This window comes from Mytilus edulis, chromosome 11 (genome assembly GCF_963676685.1).
Source record: "Mytilus edulis chromosome 11, xbMytEdul2.2, whole genome shotgun sequence".
NCBI lineage: Eukaryota > Metazoa > Mollusca > Bivalvia > Mytilida > Mytilidae > Mytilus > Mytilus edulis.
This window is the reverse complement of record NC_092354.1, coordinates 52999786-53023065: the sequence shown is the minus strand read 5'-3', so window position 1 is coordinate 53023065 and position 23280 is coordinate 52999786. Positions and strand designations below refer to the sequence as shown.

The following is a 23280-nucleotide window of genomic DNA, read 5'->3' as shown; positions in this document are numbered from 1 at the left end:
ATCCTTGTGATAAAACAACAGGTGATTTTAAATGTTTGTCTTATTCCGTTATTCAATATGTTGCAATTTCATGTATGTAAAAAAAAGTAAACAACATTTACCCTGTATTACACCAAGGGTCTGAGTTTGGCATTTTTATCATCTTTTTAAGAATTGTGATTAAATGGAATATTTTCTTTTATCGGTTTTACTTTTTGCGACGGGAACTGTTGGTAAGTTTTATATTTGTTTTGAAACATATCATTTGTTGCGCAATTATAAAAACGTATGCAGTGAACAGAATATACGTTAAAGGAAGCGAAATAGTCATTTCCCGGCTGACAGTTAATATATATTGTATGTACAAAGCTAAACATCAAGTCTCCTGTTTGTTTTTTCTTTAAAAAAACGGCGATGTCACAATGGCCATCCATCGATCTCGAAAACCATTTTTTACCAAGAAATGTTTTATAGTTTTACATTTATTAAAAGAGAGTGCCATTGAGTTAAAATTTTCGGCTTTTGTCATTTATATTTTTTCTTGTAAGAATATTAAATTATTCGTGTTCTTGCCACAGGAAAATAAAGAAAAGTCTTTTCGACTCACCAAATGTATACATTGTTATCCGTTTCATTTAAGCGACTTAGTAGAGTATTGAATACTACATTCACATAAACAATTTCACAGAATAAGCAATCTACCAGACATAAAAAAAAATGCAGTAATACGCAAAATTAATGATCTCCTATCCCTTATCAAGACCCGTGTATGTTTTTCTACTCCATACATTTACCTGATCTTCTTATTTCAGGTTATTATCACGAGAGTTCATTTTCCACGAGAGATATCTCCAAATGTAAAACTATTTACATGTGTCCAACCTTTTGCTATAAACTAGTTAGGGGTTGTTTCACATGTAAATGTGATGGTAAGGAATTGTATGTCTCTTTGATTTAAATTTACATTACATTACAAATTGTGTTGTTGCTACGTTACGTTACATACAAATTGAAAAGGGAAATTTTCGCCTTTTCAGACAGATTCCTGCAATATTTTAGCTGATTTCATTAAGATTTTGAAGGAACAAAAGGTTATTTGAAAACCAATGCTTCATTTCCTAGTGGTACTAAACTAATAGTGTGATAATATTTCGTCCGCCTATCGGCACACAATGAAAAGCGTTTGTTGTATTTACAGTGCTAAAAACCGGAGTGAACGTATATGATCCGGAAGGCTTAGCAGACCCGTCGTGTTGCCCTTTAAAGTAAAACCTAGTGATAATTCTAATTCAGGAAGATTTAAGGAGCTGTGGTATGAGTGCCAATGAGACAACCCTCCATCAATGTCACTATTTGTAAAAGTAAATCATTGTAGGTCAAAGAACGGTCTTCAACACGGAATCTTGGTTCAGATCGAACAGCAAGATATAAAAGGCCCCAAAAATGACTAGCGTAAAGCCATTCAAACGGGAGAACCAACGGTCTAATTTATATAAAAAAAAAACTACAAATGAGAAACACTTATGAACTAAATCAACAAATGACAACAACTGAAATATATACCGTATAGAGGGTTATTTTCGCGAGTGTAAAATTTCGCGATTTTCATTGAATAAGGTATACGAAATATTTTGGCGATTATTATTTTGGCGTATTCAAAACTTTTCTCAAGACCTTGCACTTTGTAATTGGCGGTATTTATTTTGGCGATTTTGTTCTATCCGCGTAAATAGGCGAAAATTTACAACCCACGAAAATAACCCGCTATACGGTAGTATGTATAAATGAAAAATTACAATATGTTTAAATAGAATCGACAACAGAGTACATGGTAGGGGCTATGGCTAAGATGAAGGATGATTACAAACCCATAAAGCAGACCGGAGGTGAATACTCACTGAAACAGATAACCAATGGCGGGACAGCATCAGGCACGTGGTCTTCTATGTCAAACAATAATATGATTACTGGAATGGGAAGCTTATCGGGGTTTTATTCTTTTGGTGGCAGAGGTGGCATGAAATCGCCCTCTCCAATGCTTCAAAACGGTGGTATGAACAATGCAAAGACGATGTCAAGTTTTAACGGCATCAGCCAACCTCAGCATTCTTGTAAGTAGCCAAGAAAAAGTCGACTCGTACCAGTATCCCCTCCCCCCAAAAAAAGGTTTTATATTAAATTTCAAGGAAGGTAACAATCAATGGGTTCAAAGAAATTGCAACCCTGTCACTAGAAAAGAAACGAAAAGAGGCATTTTAATTTATTTAGATAATTTGCTTTGAATACACGTTGTGAATGAGTTTATATTAAATTTGTAATTGTCTTGAATAAACCTCGCTAGCTTTTCAAACGCAAACAATTCCAGCAAATAATTGGGCAATACATTCTACATAAGCATACTCTATGACATTCTTAACTTTCTATATGGGTTATTACTAAGATGGAACACGGGTAGGGAATCAACACTGTGTGTTGAGCACATTTTCATATATTTTTTTCTTTTTTTAAAGCCTTTTTCCAGCCATCGCAGCAAATGTTGCCCGGTCAGTGCCCACTGATGGACTATTCGTGCCCGTCGGTGTGTTGGTTCACAGACACATCGTCTGGATGCATTACATGTGCATGCAAAGGTAAAATTTAAGTCAGAAATGATCACAAATGACTACTTAATTGCTTAATACATATATACCCAGTGCATTACGTTTGCGCGCATTATCATTTTATTTGCGCAAAATCATTACTTTTGCACTCAGCTTTTGATTACAATTGTGCGAATTTTTTTTTGACAGGTAAACTCAGATAAAATACAGGTAATAATACTAACATTTGCGCGTGTTGTCTCTTTGACACATTCCCCATTTCCATTCTCAATTTAATATAAGTACCCCATCCGTTAATCTAAGTCCCCTGCTAACCCAACGAGGAGATGAAAGTGTGATTTCGAGCAGGATGCACATGATTACAGGAAAAGTCTAGTACTTGATGTTTACATTAGTTTTAAATACAATATTGCGTGCATATTAACTTTAAGAAAATATGTGTGTAATAGACAAGAATAAGGGGTTGTTATTACTACTAGAAAAGTCGGTTATACGGATTAAGAATAGACATTTATCCTTGCAACCGGCCACATACGGGTCTCTCGATGTTGTTGTAAGTGCTTTAACATATAGAGAGCGTGACACTGGCCCACCATACACATGGCTTCGGATTAAACATCCCTAACTAAATATAACTGAATAATTACATTAGATGTATGTTTCATTATGATACTTTATTCTGATTGGCTAACTGCACATCACGTGTTATTCCGTAAGCAATTGCATTGCTCAATAAAACTTTTCATTCATGATAACACGTGGTCCCACAATAAAGTGCACAGGCGAATTAAATAAAACAATAATAAAATTCGTGTTTTCATGATCATTGCTAAAAAAATGTAATTATAAGGATTGAATGCTACTTTTTGTAACTTCATAGGGTTGTAAAAGCGTTGACCGTGCGCACATTTCTAGTATTTTTTTAGCAGTGGCGCTTCATACAAAATGTACTTCGGTCAATGCTTTTTCACCCCAATGAAGTTACAAAAAGAAGCATTCAATTCTTAAATGCCTGCTATACAAATTAGTACACAAGCGTGATAATTATTTAAAAAATCGTTGTTTAAAATTGTTCTGATTAAACGCATACTCTTCATTCAAAGTTGGACCACTGAAAGTTACAGAAAAACTAAAAAGTTTACCAACGACAAATGAACCAACAACGTTACCAACGAAAAATGAACCAACAACGTTACCAACGACAAATGAACCAACAACGTTACCAACGACAAATTTAAATGGCAACCATGCCAACAAACAACATCAACAAACACCCAATAAATGGATACTACCTACTGCTACTCAACAGACATCGATAGAGACAACAGAACACCATACAACGTTAGCTGTGAACAATAAAGCTACAGAACAAAATGGAATAATATCAAAAGGTCAAAATCGGAGAGGTATGTATCAAAATAAACCAGTCATTTTCAAGGCCTTTGCTGCTCGTTGTGAGCCAAGGCTAAGTGTTGATGGCAGTACTTTGACCTCTAATTAAATATAAAGGTTTACTTTTACATATATTGTGACTAGGATCGTGAGTTGTCTCATTGGCACTACACATCTTCTTATATCTATCGATACTTATACGATATTCTGAATTCATAAGTTTACATACTGACAACACAATGACAGACAACAAACATCGACTAAAAGACAGAAAACTAAAGACGGAGGAACATATAACCACGAAGCAAAGACGATTCTTGGCAAAGTGTCCTCGGAATTGCCATTTTAAAATATCAAAATATTAACCTAAAATGTAGTCATATGCTGGACAGTGTTTTAAGTTTGTGTTTGGTTTTATCTTCATTATATCAGTATTGATCTTGAGGAGCTTATTTTAATAATTTGGTGTACTGAGAAAACATTAAACTGTTCTATGATATTCGTTGGTGTCAATGAAAAACAGGAGGGATGGTTTGAGTCTCTGCAAGCTGTTAATATAGAAAATTGTTTCATAATGAGAAAAAAAAACGATATTTAATCACACGTATCACTTACTAGTTTTACGCATCTCATGATTATTTTCATTTACAATATGGGTGACACAGTGACACTGACATTGAAATGTATGCCGACGAATCTTCGTCTTGAAAGTGGAACGAGCTAGATTGATAACTTCTCTATATTTATCATTTTATCTTGAATAGTGTGTCTACCAATCGAAGATAGCTGTCCCCTACATTGTCTGAACTTTGACCGTCAAACATTTTGTGCTTTGTGTGAATGTCCACAGACAACAACACCAACAACAGCCCCAACAACAGCAGTAGCAACAACATCGGCAACAACAGCAGAAACAATACAATTGACAACAATATCGACAACAACTCATCTATCAACAACTGATTCGTCACAAAATAAGGCTCCCAGTAAGGAACTAGCTTATGATTTGTTTTAAGAGTGAATAGTTATTAATGAAACACATTGAAACACAAAGCCTTCATTTCTGGAATTTAATATCTTCTGGGTTTATAATTTATGATTATTGTTTCGACAAGTTGTTAATTATGCATTTTATGCAATTATTTAAATTTTGATAATATTGACAATTTGTCAATTTGATCAACATTTTAATCGTTTTCAAAGACACGCATCCGTCTCATTTTTTCACTAACCTGTTACCGCCAAGAAGATAAAGGATAATTTTTCAGCAAACTTTCATTTATAAGCATTCAGATAATATTTCAAAATACTGAAATTTATCCATGCTTGTTCCAAAACTATTAATTTTAGAGAAAAAAATACGTACTGCAGTTCATTCAGTTCGTCACTGACAAAGATCTTTGCTAGTGCCGATTATTGCAGAAAAAAAAAGAAGAAAAAAACATAACACCGCAGTATTCGCAAATAACTAATGTTATAACCATCAAAATGTGTTTTTTTTATTTTTCAGCATGTCAACCACTGCACAAGTCCTGTCCCACCGAGTGTAGAACATACGATACACAGACGTACTGTCCAGTCTGTAGATGTCAGAAGACAACACCACCACCTGTACCAACAACTGACAGTAGGTACATATAATTCCTTGCATATGCTTGACGGGTGATGCATGCAAAGCAGCAGACGCTTACCATGTCGATGAACTCCGTTTCGATGCGTTTGGACTTCATGTGATGCCCTCGTTATTTGTTTGTTTGATCTAAACATCGGTGACATATTGTTGCTATTATTTTCATACTTTTTTTCTGTCGTCATTTACTATATTATTTATAAGTAAATAAGATAAGAGGTCCTTGAATATGCAGTCATGAATATGTTACGTATATATAAGTGTGATACAAAGATATATGTTACACAAATGTAGCAGCAACCAAAAGACAGAAATAACCAAAACTGAAACACAGCTATCACAGTTGTCCCTATTTAGCTGACATTTTCTGCAATGAATTTAGTAAAAAATCCAAGGTATTGAAGTGTCAAGAAATATTGACCCCCCTTTTTTCATCTGGTGTCAGTAAAGTAATACAAATTGATCAAAAGTGCAGTCATGGTCATTTAACAGTAAATAAAATTTAAGGTATTGCTGGACGTGATCTTCCGAACAGAAAATTTAGGGAATGATATTAAGTTTGGTATATGATAATAATTGTTAGTCACCTCAACGTGGGTGATTTTCTCGCTAGTACAGCGAAAGTGAGAGAAGCAATCGAGTTGAGATGACCAATGATAATCTGTTTATCGCTGTTTTACCTATGACAACGTTGTCAATTTCATGTCAATTGCATTAGCAACGCCACGTGCCACATTAGTTTCTAGCGATAATTTTCATATCACTCGACTAACTGAGAAAGGAAATTATCTGTCAGCAAGATCAAAAGAAAATTTCGTAAAAAAGCGATAATTATAAACTAAGTCTCTGAAACATTTCTGTGTAGTTCAATGATTATAGATTATCGTTGAGATGACCAATGATAATCTGTTTATCGCCATTTTACCTATGACGACGTTGTCAATTTCCTTAGCAACGCCACGCGCCTCCTTAGTTTCTAGCGATAATTTTTCCATCTCAAACGAGAAGCATGATATGAAAGATTATCACAAAAAAAGATCAAAAGAAAAATGCGCAAAATAGCAATAATTAATTAATTATAGATTATCGTTGAGACGACCAATGATAATCTGTTTATCGCCATTTTTCCAATGACGACGATGTCAATGTCATGTCAATTTCCTTAGCAACACCACGTGCCTCCTCAGTTTCTAGCGATACTTTTCCATTTCAAGCGAGTAGCATGATATGAAAAATTATCACAAAAGATCAAAGGAAAAATGCACAAAAAAGCGATAATTTTTTATATCAATCTACTGTCATGCTGAGAAAGGAAATCATCAGTCAGTAAGATAAAAGGAAAATTTTGTAAACTAACGAAACCATAATCTATACTACAAAACAGTAGTAGTTTTGTTTAACCGTATTTATTTATAGTGAATTTGGAAACAAGTTTTTCAACTTATATTAATCCCTTTCCACAAAACAGAAGTAGTCTTAGATATAAGATTTACTATATATATTTAATTGTCAGGATGTGTTTCTCTGCCAGTTGATTGTGGAACACAATGTGTGAAGCTAGGAGTAAATGGTTGTCCTGTTTGTCAGTGTCCTAACGTTACGGTAGACTTAAACACTTCCGATGTCAACACAACAGGTATGAGTGTATCACAGACTTGATTTCTCATATTGTTAGATTTTTAGATTGGCGGATAAGAAAATCAATCATCGCAAAATTCAAGATTTTTTATAAAAAATTACCGCAACTTTCGACACTATTTGTTGTTTCGTGACTGCTAGTGTTTATCTTGCGGATTAAACCCGAGTGTGCAAATTTACACGACTTTTATGGAATTAGTAGTTACAGTTTGTGTTTGTGTAAAATGGTTTAAAAACTTTTGTGTTATCAAAGAAATTATAGCCTTTTAGATCAGCATCCTAAGTAGCAATGTGTACTTTAATGACCATAGTAATGTGATAAATTGTTTGTTTTTTTACAGATTTAACTTGTCCACCTATAAACCGTAATTGTCATAAGGAATGCATTACGTATGACCCGAATTCGTTCTGTCCACTTTGCCAATGCAACACTGAAGAGGTAAAGTTAATATAGTTCAAAAAACGTTTTATTGTTTGTATTGTGGTGTATTCGCTTTTTATTATACCGTGTTGGGCATAGTGTGAAATGTGTATTTGTTTTCAAAAAGAACTCGCGGGATGCAAAACCAGAGACCCATTTAGTATAGTTAAAATTGATTTATGTGTGTGTGTGTGTGTAAAATTGAGAATGAAAATGGGGAATGTGCCAAAGAGACAACAACCCGACCATAGAAAAAAACAACAGCAGAAGGTCACCAACAGGTCTTCAATGTAGCGAGAAATTCCCGCACCCGGAGGCGTCCTTCAACTGGCCCCTAAACAAATATATACTAGTTCAGTGATAATGAACGCCATACTAATTTCCAAATTGTACACAAGAAACTAAAATTAAAATAATACAAGACTAACAAAGGCCAGAGTCTCCTGACTTGGGACAGGCGCAAAATGCGGCGGGGTTAAACATGTTTGTGAGCTCTCAACCCTCCACCTATACCTCTAGCCAATGTAGAAAAGTAAACGCATATAAACAATACGCACATTAAAATTCAGTCTAAGAGATGTCCGAGTCTGATGTCAAAAGATGTAACCAAAGAAAATAAACAAAATGACAATAATACATAAATAACAACAGACTACTAGCAGTTAACTGACATGCCAGCTCCAGACTTCAATTAAACTGACTGAAAGATTATGATTTCATCATATGAACATCATATGAACATCATGAACAACGTGTGTACGTTTCGATGTTCTACTGATCTAGGTTAGAAGGGGCGGGTTAATATAAAAGCTTGAGCTTGTTTAACCCTATGACACATATGATTACACATTGATCTGTTCTTATTAATAAGTGGCTGCATGCTTATGACAAAATAATGGGTTTTTTTTGTCTGTTTTCAAGAATTTAGAGTTGATATTAAACCTGTATTGTAATTCATATAACACTTGTATACAGTCGGGAAGATATAAAGCGCGATATAGTATACAAATAAATGAATGGATACTGTATAGATACCTTTTTGTTATTTTTGTCTGTATATAGATATAGGAAGATGTGGTATGAGTGACAATGAGACTCTAGAATTGACATATACTACTATCTCCATTTGTTTACATTTTATAAATTATAAAAGAAAAAGTAAACTCACAAAAATACCGAACTCCGAGGGCTCCCGACACAAATGGCAAAACAGAAATCGCACACACATCAAACGTATGGATAAAAACTGTCACATTCCTGACTTGGTACAGGCCTTTTCTTATGTAGGAAATGATGGATTAAATCTGGTTTTTATAGCTAGCTAAACCTCTCTCATATCTCACTCAATACATTTTCTAGTACTTCCTTTTTTTCTCTATATACTTTCAGGAGGACAAGACGCAGAACTGACTGTTTTGATTTAGTACAATATACCTCAAGAACTAGATATCTCTTTTTATGTCTATCGTTCATTATTTTGTGCATAAAGTAGGCCGTTAGTTTTCTCGTTTTGATTGTTTTACATTAGTCATATCTTAGCCTTTCATAACTGACTATGTGATATGGGTGTTGTTCATTGTTGAAGGCCATACGGTGACATATAGTTGCTAATTTTTGTGTTATTTAGTCTTATCTCTTGTGGAGAGTTTTATTGGCAATTATACTATATCGTCTTATTTTTATAATATTCTTCCTATTGTCTCTGTTGTTATCTGATATTGCTTCTTAAACCAGCTTAAACTATTTTTTTTAAACTTTCGCATAAGATTGATTTAAAGATTGATACTTGAGGAATTCCAAATCTATGGTATGAAATATTATTTTAAGTTCCGCGTTGGATATATATGTTTCAATATACTGAATATAGCAATACTATACAAATACTTGAATATAGTCATGCACGAAACGGAAAGCGGAAAGTTTAGTTAAAGGATACTGATAGCAGCTTTTCGTTCGACTTCCTATGAAGTTCCTGTAGCAAATCAGACTCATGTATGAATAAAGGATAAATGAACAATGAAGTCGACAAAGAGAGAGATATTTTTTCTCTCGATATTTTCTCCAAACGTTACAACTATGTTGTCTCTCAAAAAAATCAACCTTCTTAATACTGTCAGATTTAGGATTTGTTTGTTTGAATTTATACGAAATGTGAGCTATTCATCCTTAAGATCAAACGTTTTGATCTAGGTTGACCATTCTTTTTTTTATCCTAGGAACAGAGCAGAACCAAAAGTCAATATATATTTTAATGCTATTGCATGATCAGGGGCGGATCCAGCCAGGAATTTAGAAAGGGGGGGGGGGGGGGGGCGAAGTTTTTTAAAGTTCGCCGAGCGGAGCGATGCGAAATAATCTTGGGACTTTTTTGGGGCTAAAAAAAAAAGTGTTAAATGCACTTTTTAAACGGTTCCTTGGGTGGGGCATGTATATTCTATAGTTGCTGAAAAGTGTAAGGATTCTCCCTATTAATTGTCTATGTTCTGATATATTTGATGTGGTACTTGTCAGTAAAAAATAGATATGGAAAATTCTCGTTGTTGTATATTAAGTTAACATATCAGCACAAATTTCTTGTTGTAAACAAGAAATACGCCGGGATATTCGATGACATTTTTAATACGACCGACACGAGTTAAAAAAAGTCAAAAAAACAAATTTTATCCAAATGTTTGGTTGATATGTTTCACCCAACAAAGTTTAAGGCTACGAATGAGTCTGAAATGACAACGAATTTATGAATGAAGGTCGACAAATGGAGACATAAAGGCCACACTCAGCAGTCAGGTTGCAGTCTGGTCTTGAAAAAAAATATTCGATCAGTTCGGCGAAACAGACATTCTGGTCAGACATGCAAACCCTGGCCTAAAAAAATACGCCCGTTTTTTATTCCTCATTTTCATTTAATGCTAAATAATTATGTTGGTAATTTTCATTTCTAATAGCAAAAAGTGGACAAGATTATTGTTTTCAATACAGATGACTGCCAGAACTTTTATTTAATGCAAAAATCAGAGTCAGATTTTTTTCAGTCTCTCAAATACCTTAGAATGCCTCCTCAGATCAAATGGTTCGTACCTTAAAATTTAAATCTATCTAGAGCTTATACTGACTGGGGATCATTATATTCAGCTATCATGTTATTTTAGAATAGGCTGGGGCGTTTAGGGTTAAACATGTTTTCGTAGGTAAATAATATTTCTGTGGATTTTTTTTGTTATGAAAGTTAATAGAGTATAACTTTCTGTTTGGTTGAATTGTGAAATAGAAGTCACTACGTTCTTGCTCAATTCTGTGTCGCTTTGAAGGTATCATGGTTGTCATCCTCAGCCTAAGCAATGTGTTGCTGTTACTTGAATTTCAAAATGACTGAGTGACGGTTTTTTTACGCACTGGTCAACTCCACTATAGCAAATCACATGACTTTGACATAATCGATAATCAGTATTATACCAGCGAAAAATATTTTTATAAGTAAAGAATTGTCGCATATATTATACAAATTAAATACACGGGAAATGGCAAACATCACGAAGTCCAGTCTGATTAATCATTTTACCAAAAAAAAAAAAAAAAGTCAGGCCAAGTACTGATGATAATAAGGTCTTAGATTTTATGTACTCTTACAGATATTTGAAATTTGTTAGTCAATCCCACCTTCTCTACAATGCAATGGATAGTTTCACAATTACTTTATAAACTCTATCTTTAAAATAAAAGTACACTACCTGGTCGCCTTATCTATCATAGAACATCTTCTTTCCAATCATATGCAAAATAAATTATTAAAATAATATACTATATATATATATGCATCAAAAAGAAGATGTGAAAAACGATGCATCTTTTTAATTAATGTCCCCCCAAAAGACAATATTATAAAATGATAATTCATCATCTTTGTGAGGTAACTTTGGTAAAACAGAGTGGGATGAGAAGGTACGTAGACAGTGGGGCGAGTTGGTGATAAAGTGGGCTTAGGGCGAATTAGTATTTGGGCGAGACAATACTGTATTCACTTTGGTATACTATTCCTAGAGGAAAGCAAGTTTTGCACATGAGCTGTTATTTTCTTTGTTTTAGAATTCAACTCTTTCAATTGCATTCTGTTTTGGTGGGTTTTGTAACTGTGTAAATTATACGCAGACGGATCCGCTCTCTTAATTTTAGGTGCAACAAAGAATAACCATTATCTCCCCTTAAATTGCCGCCAAAGTCAAGATCTGTGACAAGTCAAAACTGAAAACAAGAATGGTTTTGGTTTGTTTTTTGTTAATGTGATGCTTATCTTTTAAAATTGAAACTTTTTTCCATCTTTTTTTTTGTTTTTATGTAAATTTGATAAGTTGTAGGTGATCCCCGTTTATTTTTGTAACAAAATGAAATGAGCGTCCGTGGCAACCAAATTGTCCACATTTTGATATACCCTTTTAATGTCATGTTTAAAGGTAGAACAGGGTATTTCATGAAAAGTGTTCGATAAGTGTAGCCTTACATCCTAGCTCACTGCCAGGCAGAATACACAACAACATTGTTTTGTCTAGTCCAAATAATTATGACGTCTGGCAAGACTATTTTAATTTTTTTCTTGGACGCTTCCTACAACGTCATAACACTGAAGCTATTTTTTACGTCTAGAGTTTGAGAGCAGATTATGGGGGTAACTTTGACACCTAATTTTGACAAGAAATTTTCATTTCTGGTTAGAAACTTTTATGTAGTTACAAAATTTAAAGTCCTACATGTACCTTTATTGTGCTTATTGATGAAAAATATTTCCAGAAATATTCAAAAGAAAAGAGAATGCTAGTCGTTTCATAACCTGGCGGTTTCATACCTGGTCTATTCGTAACTACATTTATTTGTAACTGTGACGTTTCCTACCTAGTGTAATTATATATGGTTATAAAGTGTTAGTTTAAAATAATTAGTTAAAGTGAAACAGTTAAAGTTATTATTTATAAATGATCAAATTTTTCATCTAATAATAACAATATTGTAATGTTTGGGATTCTGAAGGGACTCCGATTCATATATAAAATAAGAAGAGGTTAACAAGGACAAGCACACAGTTCGTTTTCATATGAATGCAAAAAACAACTTCTGATAGAAAAAAAGAAGATTGATAAAGAACTTACAGTACAGATTTCACGAAAGCCTTCCCAAACTCCAATCACCAAGTTTTTTCTTGGTGTGACACCAGGAAACTCCGACATCCCTCCCTAAATTCTCAGAGAAATTTAGGAGTATTCCCTCCGACTTCCGCATAAATTTGCTACCTTTTGTTTATTGTATTAGCGACATCTCTCTAGTCCGGTGTCACACCAGGAAATTAATTGCCCTAACCCTTCTGATCTATACTGACACGCGACAGTCAAGCTGATTGTATTTCCTGTCTATTGATAATTAGGTTATATATCTGATTACTTGAAACAAATAAAACATTAAAAAGCAAAACGTTACTGTTAATTCTTTCAATTACACTGTACATTTGAAATTAGTTTGATTAAAAACAACTATTTGATTTCGACTTCGTTTTTTTGTCAGTAAATAAATATTTAATTACAACAGAGATATAATTGTGTAAAAATAAACGGAGACTAACGCTGAATAAATGTGGGCAGTTTAAAGAAAATTACACGTTTCAAAGTTTAGTGTACAAGTAAAAAAGAAAATATTATTCACTATTCGTTATGCTGCTAAGTCTACGCCATTTTCATTTTAAGATTACATAATTGCTTGAAACAAATAAAAGATTTAAAAGCAAGATGTTGTTGTTAATTCTTAAATGCATTAAAGTCTTATATAAAAAATATATACTTCGTTTTGACCTCGTTTTTTATTGGTAAATTATAATACTTACGAAAAGAGACAGACTTGCGTAAAAATAAACGGAAACAAACGCTAAATAAAAAAATGTGAGAAGTTTGAAGAAAATTACGTGACTCAAAACTTGTATATACAAGTAAAAAAGAAAATACTATTCATACTTAAGGCCAATTAAAATTAATTGCTAGATTTTCATCCCTGTCTGCCCCTCTGAAATGGTCCCGCCCAGATTTTTTTTTATAATATGATTTCCGGATTTTGTTCATGTCCGTTACCGGGAATCATCGATAATTTCGTTTCATTTAAAACTTCCTGTTTCAAATTTCGTTTTTGTATTTCTTCTAGTAATCTAATGAAAATGATTAAGTCAACATATTCTGCTGCTCTATGATGACAACATCATCTACCGAGAATAGAGATTGATGACGAGAAGGGCATGAAATATTCCAGTTACGAGTAAAACGCCTTGTCCTTGAACTCAAATTGTGGTAGTCACAAGTGAATCGAAAACCATGTTTATTTACTTTATTTATACAATGACTTTGTGTCAGGAAATTTGGACTGTGAATGATATCCAAAGTGCAAGAATTGTAGATCAAATTGGTACAAAAAACATGACTGGATTAAAGAAATTGACACAAGCACAAAGTTGTTTGATTTATGACCGTATATTGAGAAAAAAATAAATCTGGCTAATACGATAATGTTGTCACGCGTCATTAATTTTCAGTACATCTGATGGGCAATAAACCAATTAACAGCCACACAGTGTTGGGAGAGAATCTTTGGAGGAAATTAGGAGTATAATCCGTGATTCCCCGTGTCACACCGCTACATTCCAAAATCGGTGATTAAAGTTTGCGATTACAAACTCTCTGGGCGTACTGTAGCAACATAAAGATGAGCGGTGTCAAGAATTGGAGACATCAAAGCACATGGGAGAAGAAAAAATACTTTATAAAGACAGGGTTACATGATCGTACATCTAAATGTTGATTGACAATTTTCTTCTGTTCTATTCTCATGTGTGCAAAACTGTACTTGTAAAGTGTAAACTTATTATATATGCAATCAATTATTTAATAAATAAATATAGATTTACCTCAATAAGTCTTTTATTATTTTTTACGTAACCTACGACTCAAATTATTATTATATATTGATATAAGGTTACAAAACGTCTGAGGTACGAAACGACCTAGTAAGTTACGAATTGACTCTTTACGAATCGACCAGGTTACGAAATGACATGAACCCAGAAAATGATAAAATAAGGTATGATTCCATTTGTGGTGGGCAAATATTTATTTTGCTCCAAATGATTTCCCACAATTACCAAAGAAACGTCACTTCCAGTGAATATAAAATTTTAAAATCGATAATATTTGACAGACCCAATTAAATTTCTGGATAATGTAAATTGAACGTTCCGGAAATTCTGGTCCATTAAATTTTACCATTTTTAATATTTTAAATTGAAAGGCCTGGTCACCACCTCATTTAATATAATATAATTGATTGATTCATGTTTAAGAAAATAAATAAATAATCTTTATAATCTTCATTGATCTTTTAGTTCAAGTGGATTTTTATTCCATTAGTTAAAAATCATGTGAGAGTCATCAAAATATGATAATGACATTTTCATAAAGAACATAAAATGATTTAAACACAAAATACATGTACCTACACCACTTTTACACTGGAAAAAACCCATCAAGAAAGGGGTAACCCTTAATATATATCCATAATTCAGGTCTCACACAGGGTACATGTACATGCATAAACTGACATTCCCTGCTTAGGATTTATATTCCCTTCCCCTTTGGCTCAGTAGAAATAAACTCTAAGCTGGGAATGTCACAGTATATATACCTTGTCTGAGACTGGAATAACTAATAAAGTGTATACTATTCCTTTAAAATATTTTCATGAAATTCAGTTGTAGGTCACAAAACACAATAAATTTTATACGAAATGAAATTGTAATTTTATTTTAGTTATAGACATAAGTTTACTTCATGGGTTCCAGTGGAAGTAAGACTAAACCTGGACCAAATTCAAGTAACAATGCTGCCCCTGAGTCCACCAATAAAGAAAATAAATCTGAAGGTTCCACAAGTTTGCCACCTCTAAATCCACCACAGAGTACTGAGGATAAAAAGATGACCACTCTGTCCAGTAGTGTTACAAAACTGCCTGAAGTTTCAAGCTCAACAAGTCAAAATCAGAATGAACAAAGTAAAAACAAGGGAGGTAACTCATCAGATTCTAAGGAGGAACCAAAGGGAGATAAGTCTCAAACAGAAGATGATTTTATTGAACCAGAGGACCAAAGGAAGTTTGATGAAGCACTGGGTTGTGCATGTGTTCTTGTTAAACCGGAAAGTTTAATGAAAAAAGTGACAAAAAATATAACAAAACTACAAATGTTCAGAGCTTTACCAATGAATTATAATTTTTACGATTTTTTATCCAAGTTGTCAAATTTACAGGTATGAATTCAATTGATTACAAAAGGGGCACTTTTTTATTATTTAAATTTACCCAACCCTTTGGAATTGCCTATAAGAACTGCTATCTATTGTCTGTGTCTTTAAACATGTTTACCATGAAATAAACAGATCTAAACACATCAAAGATTTACCTGTTAGGCTGTTACACCTGTCCAATTTATCAAAATTACAGAAAACACTACATTGTAATATATTTTACAATATGACAGATAAATTAGTAAAAGACACAGAAGCATGACAGTTAAAAAAAAATGTTTATTTTTACAACACAGAAACAATTGAAAAACTTGAAAATCTGCAAACAATGTAACCCGAATCATTCAGTCGTTATATTCCGCTTACTACATTAACGCCTGAATGCATAGACAATGAAAAATCTTCAATCAACCATTCGGAATTAGCTCGGGATTTACCTATATCGATAAAATTGAGCTAATTACTGATTGGTTACGTCTTCTACAGGGCACCAATCAAAATCGAGGATTCGTGAAGAGTTTTTATCGTGTTAGGAATTCAGGGCCTCGCAAGTAGGAGCGATCGATTACGGGGAGGGATTGAATTATTCGGTTTACATACAATGCAGCTCATAGTTATCAGAAAATGTACATTTTTACTACACCATTTTATACACACCATTTTACTACACCATTTTACACAGCAACAATTGAACGACAGGAAAATCTGTTAATGTAAGAGAATCAGAAATGATAAATTTAAATTACTTTCTATATGATTGCATTCATTGCACATATACAAAATGTTTGTAATTCAACTTAATTATTTTATGCAGAAAGATTTTATTTATTGCAGGAAATTGACATATCTAATAATAACATAGGACCACATTCATTCAGGAGTATTTGTTTAGCAATGTGTAACAATGTGACAGTGTCCAGTCTAAATATAGCAGATAATATGGCTGACACTGACAGTGCTGTAAGTATATATATATACATTGTAGTAAAAGGATTTAATATAGGGATGTCAGGGGCAGCAGTGCATGTGTTGATGCCTAATGGTTTGATAAAGGGAGGATCAGAGGTCAAAACCTTTGTCAGGAAAGTTGGAAATAGGAAAGATATTTATATTGAAACAACATTCCTAAAACATACATTCGACATAAAAAAACATTTTTATGTTAATGATCACATCAGTCTCTGGTTAACCTTTAAAAAATCTAAAAAAACCCACAAAAAACATTTTTAACTTTAAATCCACAGCAAATATTTAATGAACATCAGATTATTATAAACAAAATGAAGGTCAAGTTAAAAACAATTAATTTTATTATACATGTAATACTTTCTTTCATGGTTACTGATCTGTTGCCTTCAAAAATAATGAAAGCTTTAACTTAAATGTTTTCTGTTTTTCAGGAATGTTTGGGTAAAATGATAACACAGAATAAGACATTGGTGTACCTGAATGTGTCCAGTAATTCCCTTGGCAAAGATTACTTCTCCAGATGTGTGGGACCAGCACTGAAAGTGAATACATCACTCAAGACTCTTAGGTAAATGTAAGAACACTCCCCATCTGCATTTATACAAATATCCACTGAGAACATAGAAAAAAACCCAGACTCACACCAAGAATTTCAAGGTAATCATCATGAATAAAAACCATCTGTTAATGAAAGTACATGTATTATTTGGGGCCCTTTAGTCTGTTGTAGTTAGTTAAATTATGTATATTATACATGTATACTCTTAACCAACTTATTTTTATGCCCCACCTACGATAGTAGAGGGGCATTATGTTTTCTGGTCTGTGCCTCCGTTCTTCCGTCCGCTTCAGGTTAAAGTTTTTGGTCAAGGTAGTTTTTTTGAAGTCCAATCAACTTGAAACTTAGTACACTTGTTCCCCATGATATGATCTTTCTAATTTTAAAGCCAAATTATAGTTTTGACCCCAATTTCATGGTCCACTAAACATAGAAAATGATAGTGCGAAGTTCAGGTTAAAGTTTTTGGTCAAGGTAGTTTTTGATGAAGTTATAGTTACATCAACTTGAAACTTAGTACACATGTTCCCTATGATATGATCTTTCTAATTATACACCTGCTTTAAAAAGGGGGGGTATACTGTTTTACCTCTGTCTGTCAGTCCGTCCGTCCGTTAGTCAGTCAGTCCGTCCCATGAAACTTTCGTCACATTTTTCTCAGGAACTACACATCCACCCTTTCTGTAATTTGGTATCAACATTTATATATGTCAGCCATACCGTGTGATGCGTTTTCAGATTCATCACTTGACAACTTCCTGTTTACCGAACACTTGTATGATTTTACACATGATAGCCAAGTTGAAAATTTTCGTCACATTTTTCTCAGGAACTACAATACAAGGATTTCTGAAATTTGGTTTCAGGGTTTATCTAAGTCAGCTATACCGTGTGATGCGTTTTCAGATTGATCACTTGACAACTTCCTGTTTACCGAACACTTGTATGATTTTACATATGATAGCCAAGTTGAAAATTTTCGTCACATTTTTCTCAGGAACTACACATCCACCCTTTCTGTAATTTGGTATCAACATTTATATATGTCAGCCATACCGTGTGATGCGTTTTCAGATTCATCACTAGACAACTTCCTGTTTACCGAACACTTGTATGATTTTACACATGACAGCCAAGTTGAAAATTTTCGTCACATTTTTCTCAGGAACTACAATACAAGGATTTCTGAAATTTGGTTTCAGGATTTATATAAGTCAGCTATACCGTGTGATGCGTTTTCAGATTCATCACTCGACAACTTCCTGTTTACCGAACACTTGCATATTTTTACACTATTAATATTATCCACTTGCGGTGGGGGTATCATCAGTGAGCAGTAGCTCGCAGTTTCACTTGTTTTAATTCCAAATTAAAGTTTTGACCCCAATTTCACGGTCCACTGAACATAGAAAATGATAGTGCGAGTGGGGCATTCGTGTACTATGGACACATTCTTGTTCACAGATACTTTTTTTCACTTTTTCTTGTCTATTTTGTGGCTATTTAATTTTTCGATTTCCTAATTTACTTGACATATTTTTATAAGAAGAAAACCAGGTTTTACATTTTTTTGAGATGATTTATATTCATGTTATTTTTCTACTAGCAAAAGTCCTAAAAATAAATCAATCATGAAAATAAATTAGTTTAAAGTTTTAAATACTATATTTAAAATGTGCGTTGTTTATCATTCATCTTTATCTTCTAATCAGAGCCCAGAATTTAGGATCATCTGACATGAAGGTGTTTATGGAAGGTTTGATGGAGAATACAGCATTAACAGATATTGATCTTAGTAACAACGCCTTGTCTGACAGGATGATTTTAGGCAAGGGATTTGGTGAGAAATTAAAGGTAAAATTTAGGCATTATACATTTTTGGGAACTTATTAAATCATTACATTAGTTCAATATGGTTAACTGTATTCAGCCATCTTGGATTGTAAATAGCAGTACACTATCAGTCTAGTTCTTTGCTTTTAAAAATCCATAAATTGTGAAACAGATTAGCAATTTATGAGTAAGACGATTTCTTTGAATAAAAAAAAAAAAAAATATTGCATTATTCAGATTTTTTTGACAAATACCAGAAGTTTGTTTTTGTTCAAATCAACTATTCAATTTAGCTTTTTAAGGGGAGATACCTCTAATATGGAGATTTCTATAAAGAAATACCAGAGAATTTGTTTTTTTGTTACAAGAAAACTAATTTAGTGACACAATTTTTTTTAAATTTTAATAATGCAATAATCAGTTGTGTTAAAAAATATATTTAGAACTAAATTACAATTAAATGTATCTTCAGCATCCTAGCTGTAACCTACACTATTTGAATGAAATAGGTTTTTTTTCAGAATCCTAGCTGTATCCTGAAGAGTATTGCCTTGGCTAACTGTGAGATAAATACTGCAGGGATTGATGCCTTTATACAAGGCTTTGAATCTAACACAACACTAGAGGAGCTTAATCTTAATGGTAATCAGGTAAATAGTGTTAAATATTCACCAAATAACTTGCAGTTTTTGAGTCGTTAAGTTGCTGACATATGGGAATTGTATGAAATAGCATTACAATTCTGTACAAACTTGTGAATTTAAGTCATTGGTTATTTTTGGTTAACAAAGGGATCAATGCATTTATTTTTCTGAACTCAGAATGGAAAATGCAACTAAAATGAACTAAAATTGAAAAATATACAATATATATTATTATTACATCAACTTCTATTGATTACATTAATTGCACATGTCCTGAATTGAAGTCCTGTTCAGCTTACTATGAAAAAGTGTCACATGATTTTTATTTTTTTTATTTATGTCTGACCCTACTGATGCAAGGCAACGATGGTGCCAGGATACAAGACTACAAATCACTCTACAGCCATAAAACTTTGGAAGACTGAACGAGTGAAGTGAAGTGAGCTACAAAAAGTTTTCAGGGGAAAATTAAAAATAGAACATATTACTGAAATATTTACTATACACATGGAAAAAAGTATTGCAACACCAAATTGAAATTGAAATTAAAAAAACACTTTTTATTTTTTTTTGATATAATTTGGTAAAATAGAACTACTTTAACTTTATTTAAGTATCATCTGAGTTTAATCAATAAATATCGACTCGGTAAGTTTTTATCTGCACATGCAGCTTGTACCCGTAAACAGCAAAACAGATGTTTTCATCTTCCTTGTTTTCAACACTTTAAATAACCAAGTTTTTAAAGTTATGTGATTGACACCTTGTAATGGGTCCTCGACAACTCTAAACTGCAGCAAGATGACAGATTATCAGCATGAGAGAAGCAGGGATGTCGCTGTAACAACTGCACGTATTGTTGGTCATCACCATTCCACTTTAAGTCGTTTTGAGAATAAAAAATGGCACTAAACGATGTTAAAGACATTCCGAGATAAAGAAGACCCCCTATACCATTTGCTAGGAAAAATCAAGCATAATAAAGGTTGATCAGAAGGAAACCCATTGCATACAATACAATCCCAAAAAGAGAGTGGTGGGCATACAGGAGCCTTTTGACAAGAACTTTTCGAGATCGAGTCATCGCTACTGGTTATCGTGCGATAACCATTTCGGAGACCTTTGCTTACGAACAGACACACAGTTTTCCGTATCCAATGTAGTGCAGAGCTCGCTTAAGTTGAAAATTAGCATCGTGGAGGAAGATTCATTGTTCCAATGGAATTCGGGTCATCTTCCTTGGACGGATCGTAGCCCAGATTTGAACCATATCGAGCAAATATGGGACACTATTGGGTGGAAAGTGCGCGAAAGGACACCCCAGTTCAAACACATCATGAAATAAACAATGCCCTTCATCAGAAATGGTTGCTGCTACCTTAGCAACAAACTAGTCGATTTTTGACAGGAATCAGAAGACGTTAAGATGTGGTTATCCGTTTGAATGGAGGCTGCGCACAAAGTACTAATTCTTTGGCGTATAACGATCAACCATGATGTGAACAGTCATCTGAAGATTAATTTTGAAATGTCTTACATTGTAAAATTCGACTACAGCCAAAGTTGTAAAATGCATTTTTTTGTACAAAAAACACTTCATTTTGTTATTAAAATTGTGGTTGTATAAATCATTTTTTTTCAAACATTTTTTGTTCGTTTCAATGCCAATGTTATCATAAACTATGTTTCAATAATATTATACAAATATCTTATTATATATCATCCAAAAAAAGAGGCTAATTTTTCAAGTTTTGAAAAATCAAGGTGTTGCAATACTTTTTTCCATGTGTATATATTTTCATGAATTGTGAGCTTTCTAAAATAAATACTAAAATATAATGTACATTAAAACTAATTTAATTTTCATCATCTTCATTTTATAGTTTGACTCATTAAAGAGACTTGGAAAACTTGTAGTTTTTGCAATGAATTCTTCCACCATGAGAAATCTTAGCTTGGATATTGTCAGAGTAAAAGACACAAATGTGTCTGCAGCAGGTAAATTTCAAAAATGTTTTTAGTACAATACCTTTTAAAAGCTTATTTACCCATGTATCTACCTGGTGCAGTTGTTCAGCTCCTTTGATATCACTACTTTGCTCCCATAAAACAAAACTTTTCACTTTACAGTAGAACAGAAATTATTTTTATCATCAAGGTAACTAGATCATGATAGCTTATTAAAACACATTTTTTTATTCCCCTGTTTATACATATTGATAGATTAGGGACAACATCAAAAGTTCAATGAAGGATAAAAAACTTAATTCACATAGTTTTTTCTCCGACCCCCCCACCCCCTCTTAACTTAATTTGGGAAAAAATTAATTGACCCATATAGATATGTAAAAATCAATGTTGTATAACCACACCTTGCAGCAGTTCAACCCCACACCCAAACTATTTGAATTAATTTTTTTTATCTTACATTGATCTTTTGTTGTCGTCCCTTAATCAATATCTGATTGATTGTGACTATCCCACATGTCATTGAAAATATCTTCATATTCCATTCCGAGCATCATATTCCCCTCTGAAATGTCGGGATATTATCGTGTGACGTTACACACGGTTAATGTACATAACATTCTGAACTTCTTATTTCATCTTAAACAATAGCGATAGCAATAATCTTTTTATCATGTTCAAATTTATTTCGGATGATAAAACTAAAAGACTTATAATTAAATTTTGATCCGTACTATTTATCAATGGGTATATAAAAAAGAAGATGTGGTATGATTGCTAATGAGACAACTATCCACAAAAGACCAAAATGACACAGACATAAACAACTTAGGTCACCGTACGGCCTTCAACAATGAGCAAAGCCCATACCGCATAGTCAGCTATAAAAGGCCCCAATAAGACAATGTAAACAATTCAAACGAGAAAACTAATGTCGTTTTAAGTTTAACTTATAAAAACAAGCGGATAAGAAAACAAAATAATAATCAAAGTATTGATAGTAAACAAAGCATAGGCAGTGGAATAAAACATTCATTTCCCTTTGCCTTGGGAGATGTGAAGAATTGCTCACCCTTGAAAAATCATATTTCCCTTGGGCAGAGCCCTTGTGAAATATGAATATTCTTGGGTGAACATATCTTCATATTGCCCTCGGGCACAGGAAATAAATGTATAGTGTCCAATAGTGTAAATTTGTTCAGAATTGGGTGGTGACACTTTTTCCGTTGATGAGTTATGTCCCTTTATAAATGGAAATTAAAAAAGCTAAGCCTGTCATTTCATTCTTTAATTTTACCTTAATGAAATGTTATGAAACTTGTACAC

The 23280-nt window shown here is 33.2% G+C and overlaps 2 protein-coding genes across 4 annotated transcripts in view; both read left to right on the top strand.

Moving 5' to 3' along the window:
• The first annotated feature begins 54 nt into the window (after window positions 1-54).
• On the top strand, window positions 55-9123 carry LOC139495804 (uncharacterized). Of its 3 annotated transcripts, XM_071284176.1 has the most exons (10): window positions 63-212; window positions 792-908; window positions 1791-2090; window positions 2490-2609; window positions 3683-3985; window positions 4736-4957; window positions 5482-5598; window positions 7115-7237; window positions 7581-7678; window positions 9050-9123. In XM_071284176.1, exons 1-10 carry the CDS (start codon window positions 164-166, stop codon window positions 9068-9070), a joined length of 1470 nt encoding a protein of 489 aa, XP_071140277.1. In that variant the 5' UTR covers window positions 63-163; the 3' UTR covers window positions 9071-9123. The 3 variants fall into 3 exon arrangements, with proteins under 3 accessions (XP_071140279.1, XP_071140278.1, XP_071140277.1); XM_071284178.1 differs by lacking the exon at window positions 4736-4957 and having other exon boundaries at window positions 55-212; XM_071284177.1 differs by lacking the exons at window positions 7581-7678; window positions 9050-9123 and having other exon boundaries at window positions 56-212; window positions 5482-5602.
• A 2713-nt stretch (window positions 9124-11836) lies between these two features.
• The window catches only part of LOC139495803 (uncharacterized), a 29978-nt gene continuing 18534 nt past the window's right edge, over window positions 11837-23280 (top strand). Inside the window, exons 1-7 of the mRNA XM_071284175.1 lie at window positions 11837-11920; window positions 15490-15984; window positions 16816-16941; window positions 17382-17518; window positions 19222-19363; window positions 19864-19992; window positions 21870-21984. Coding sequence (XP_071140276.1) covers window positions 15511-15984; window positions 16816-16941; window positions 17382-17518; window positions 19222-19363; window positions 19864-19992; window positions 21870-21984 — 1123 coding nt within the window. The 5' untranslated portion in view covers window positions 11837-11920; window positions 15490-15510. The remainder of the gene's footprint in view (window positions 11921-15489; window positions 15985-16815; window positions 16942-17381; window positions 17519-19221; window positions 19364-19863; window positions 19993-21869; window positions 21985-23280) is intronic.

Coding starts and splice junctions, on each gene's coding strand:
- LOC139495804 (XM_071284176.1), top strand. CDS start 164: ATGGAATATTTTCTTTTATCGGTTTTACTTTTTGCGACGGGAACTGTT. Junction 909..1,790: donor TTTCACATGTAAATGTGATG/GTAAGGAATTGT, acceptor ATGTTTAAATAG/AATCGACAACAGAGTACATG. Junction 7,238..7,580: donor TTCCGATGTCAACACAACAG/GTATGAGTGTAT, acceptor GTTTTTTTACAG/ATTTAACTTGTCCACCTATA.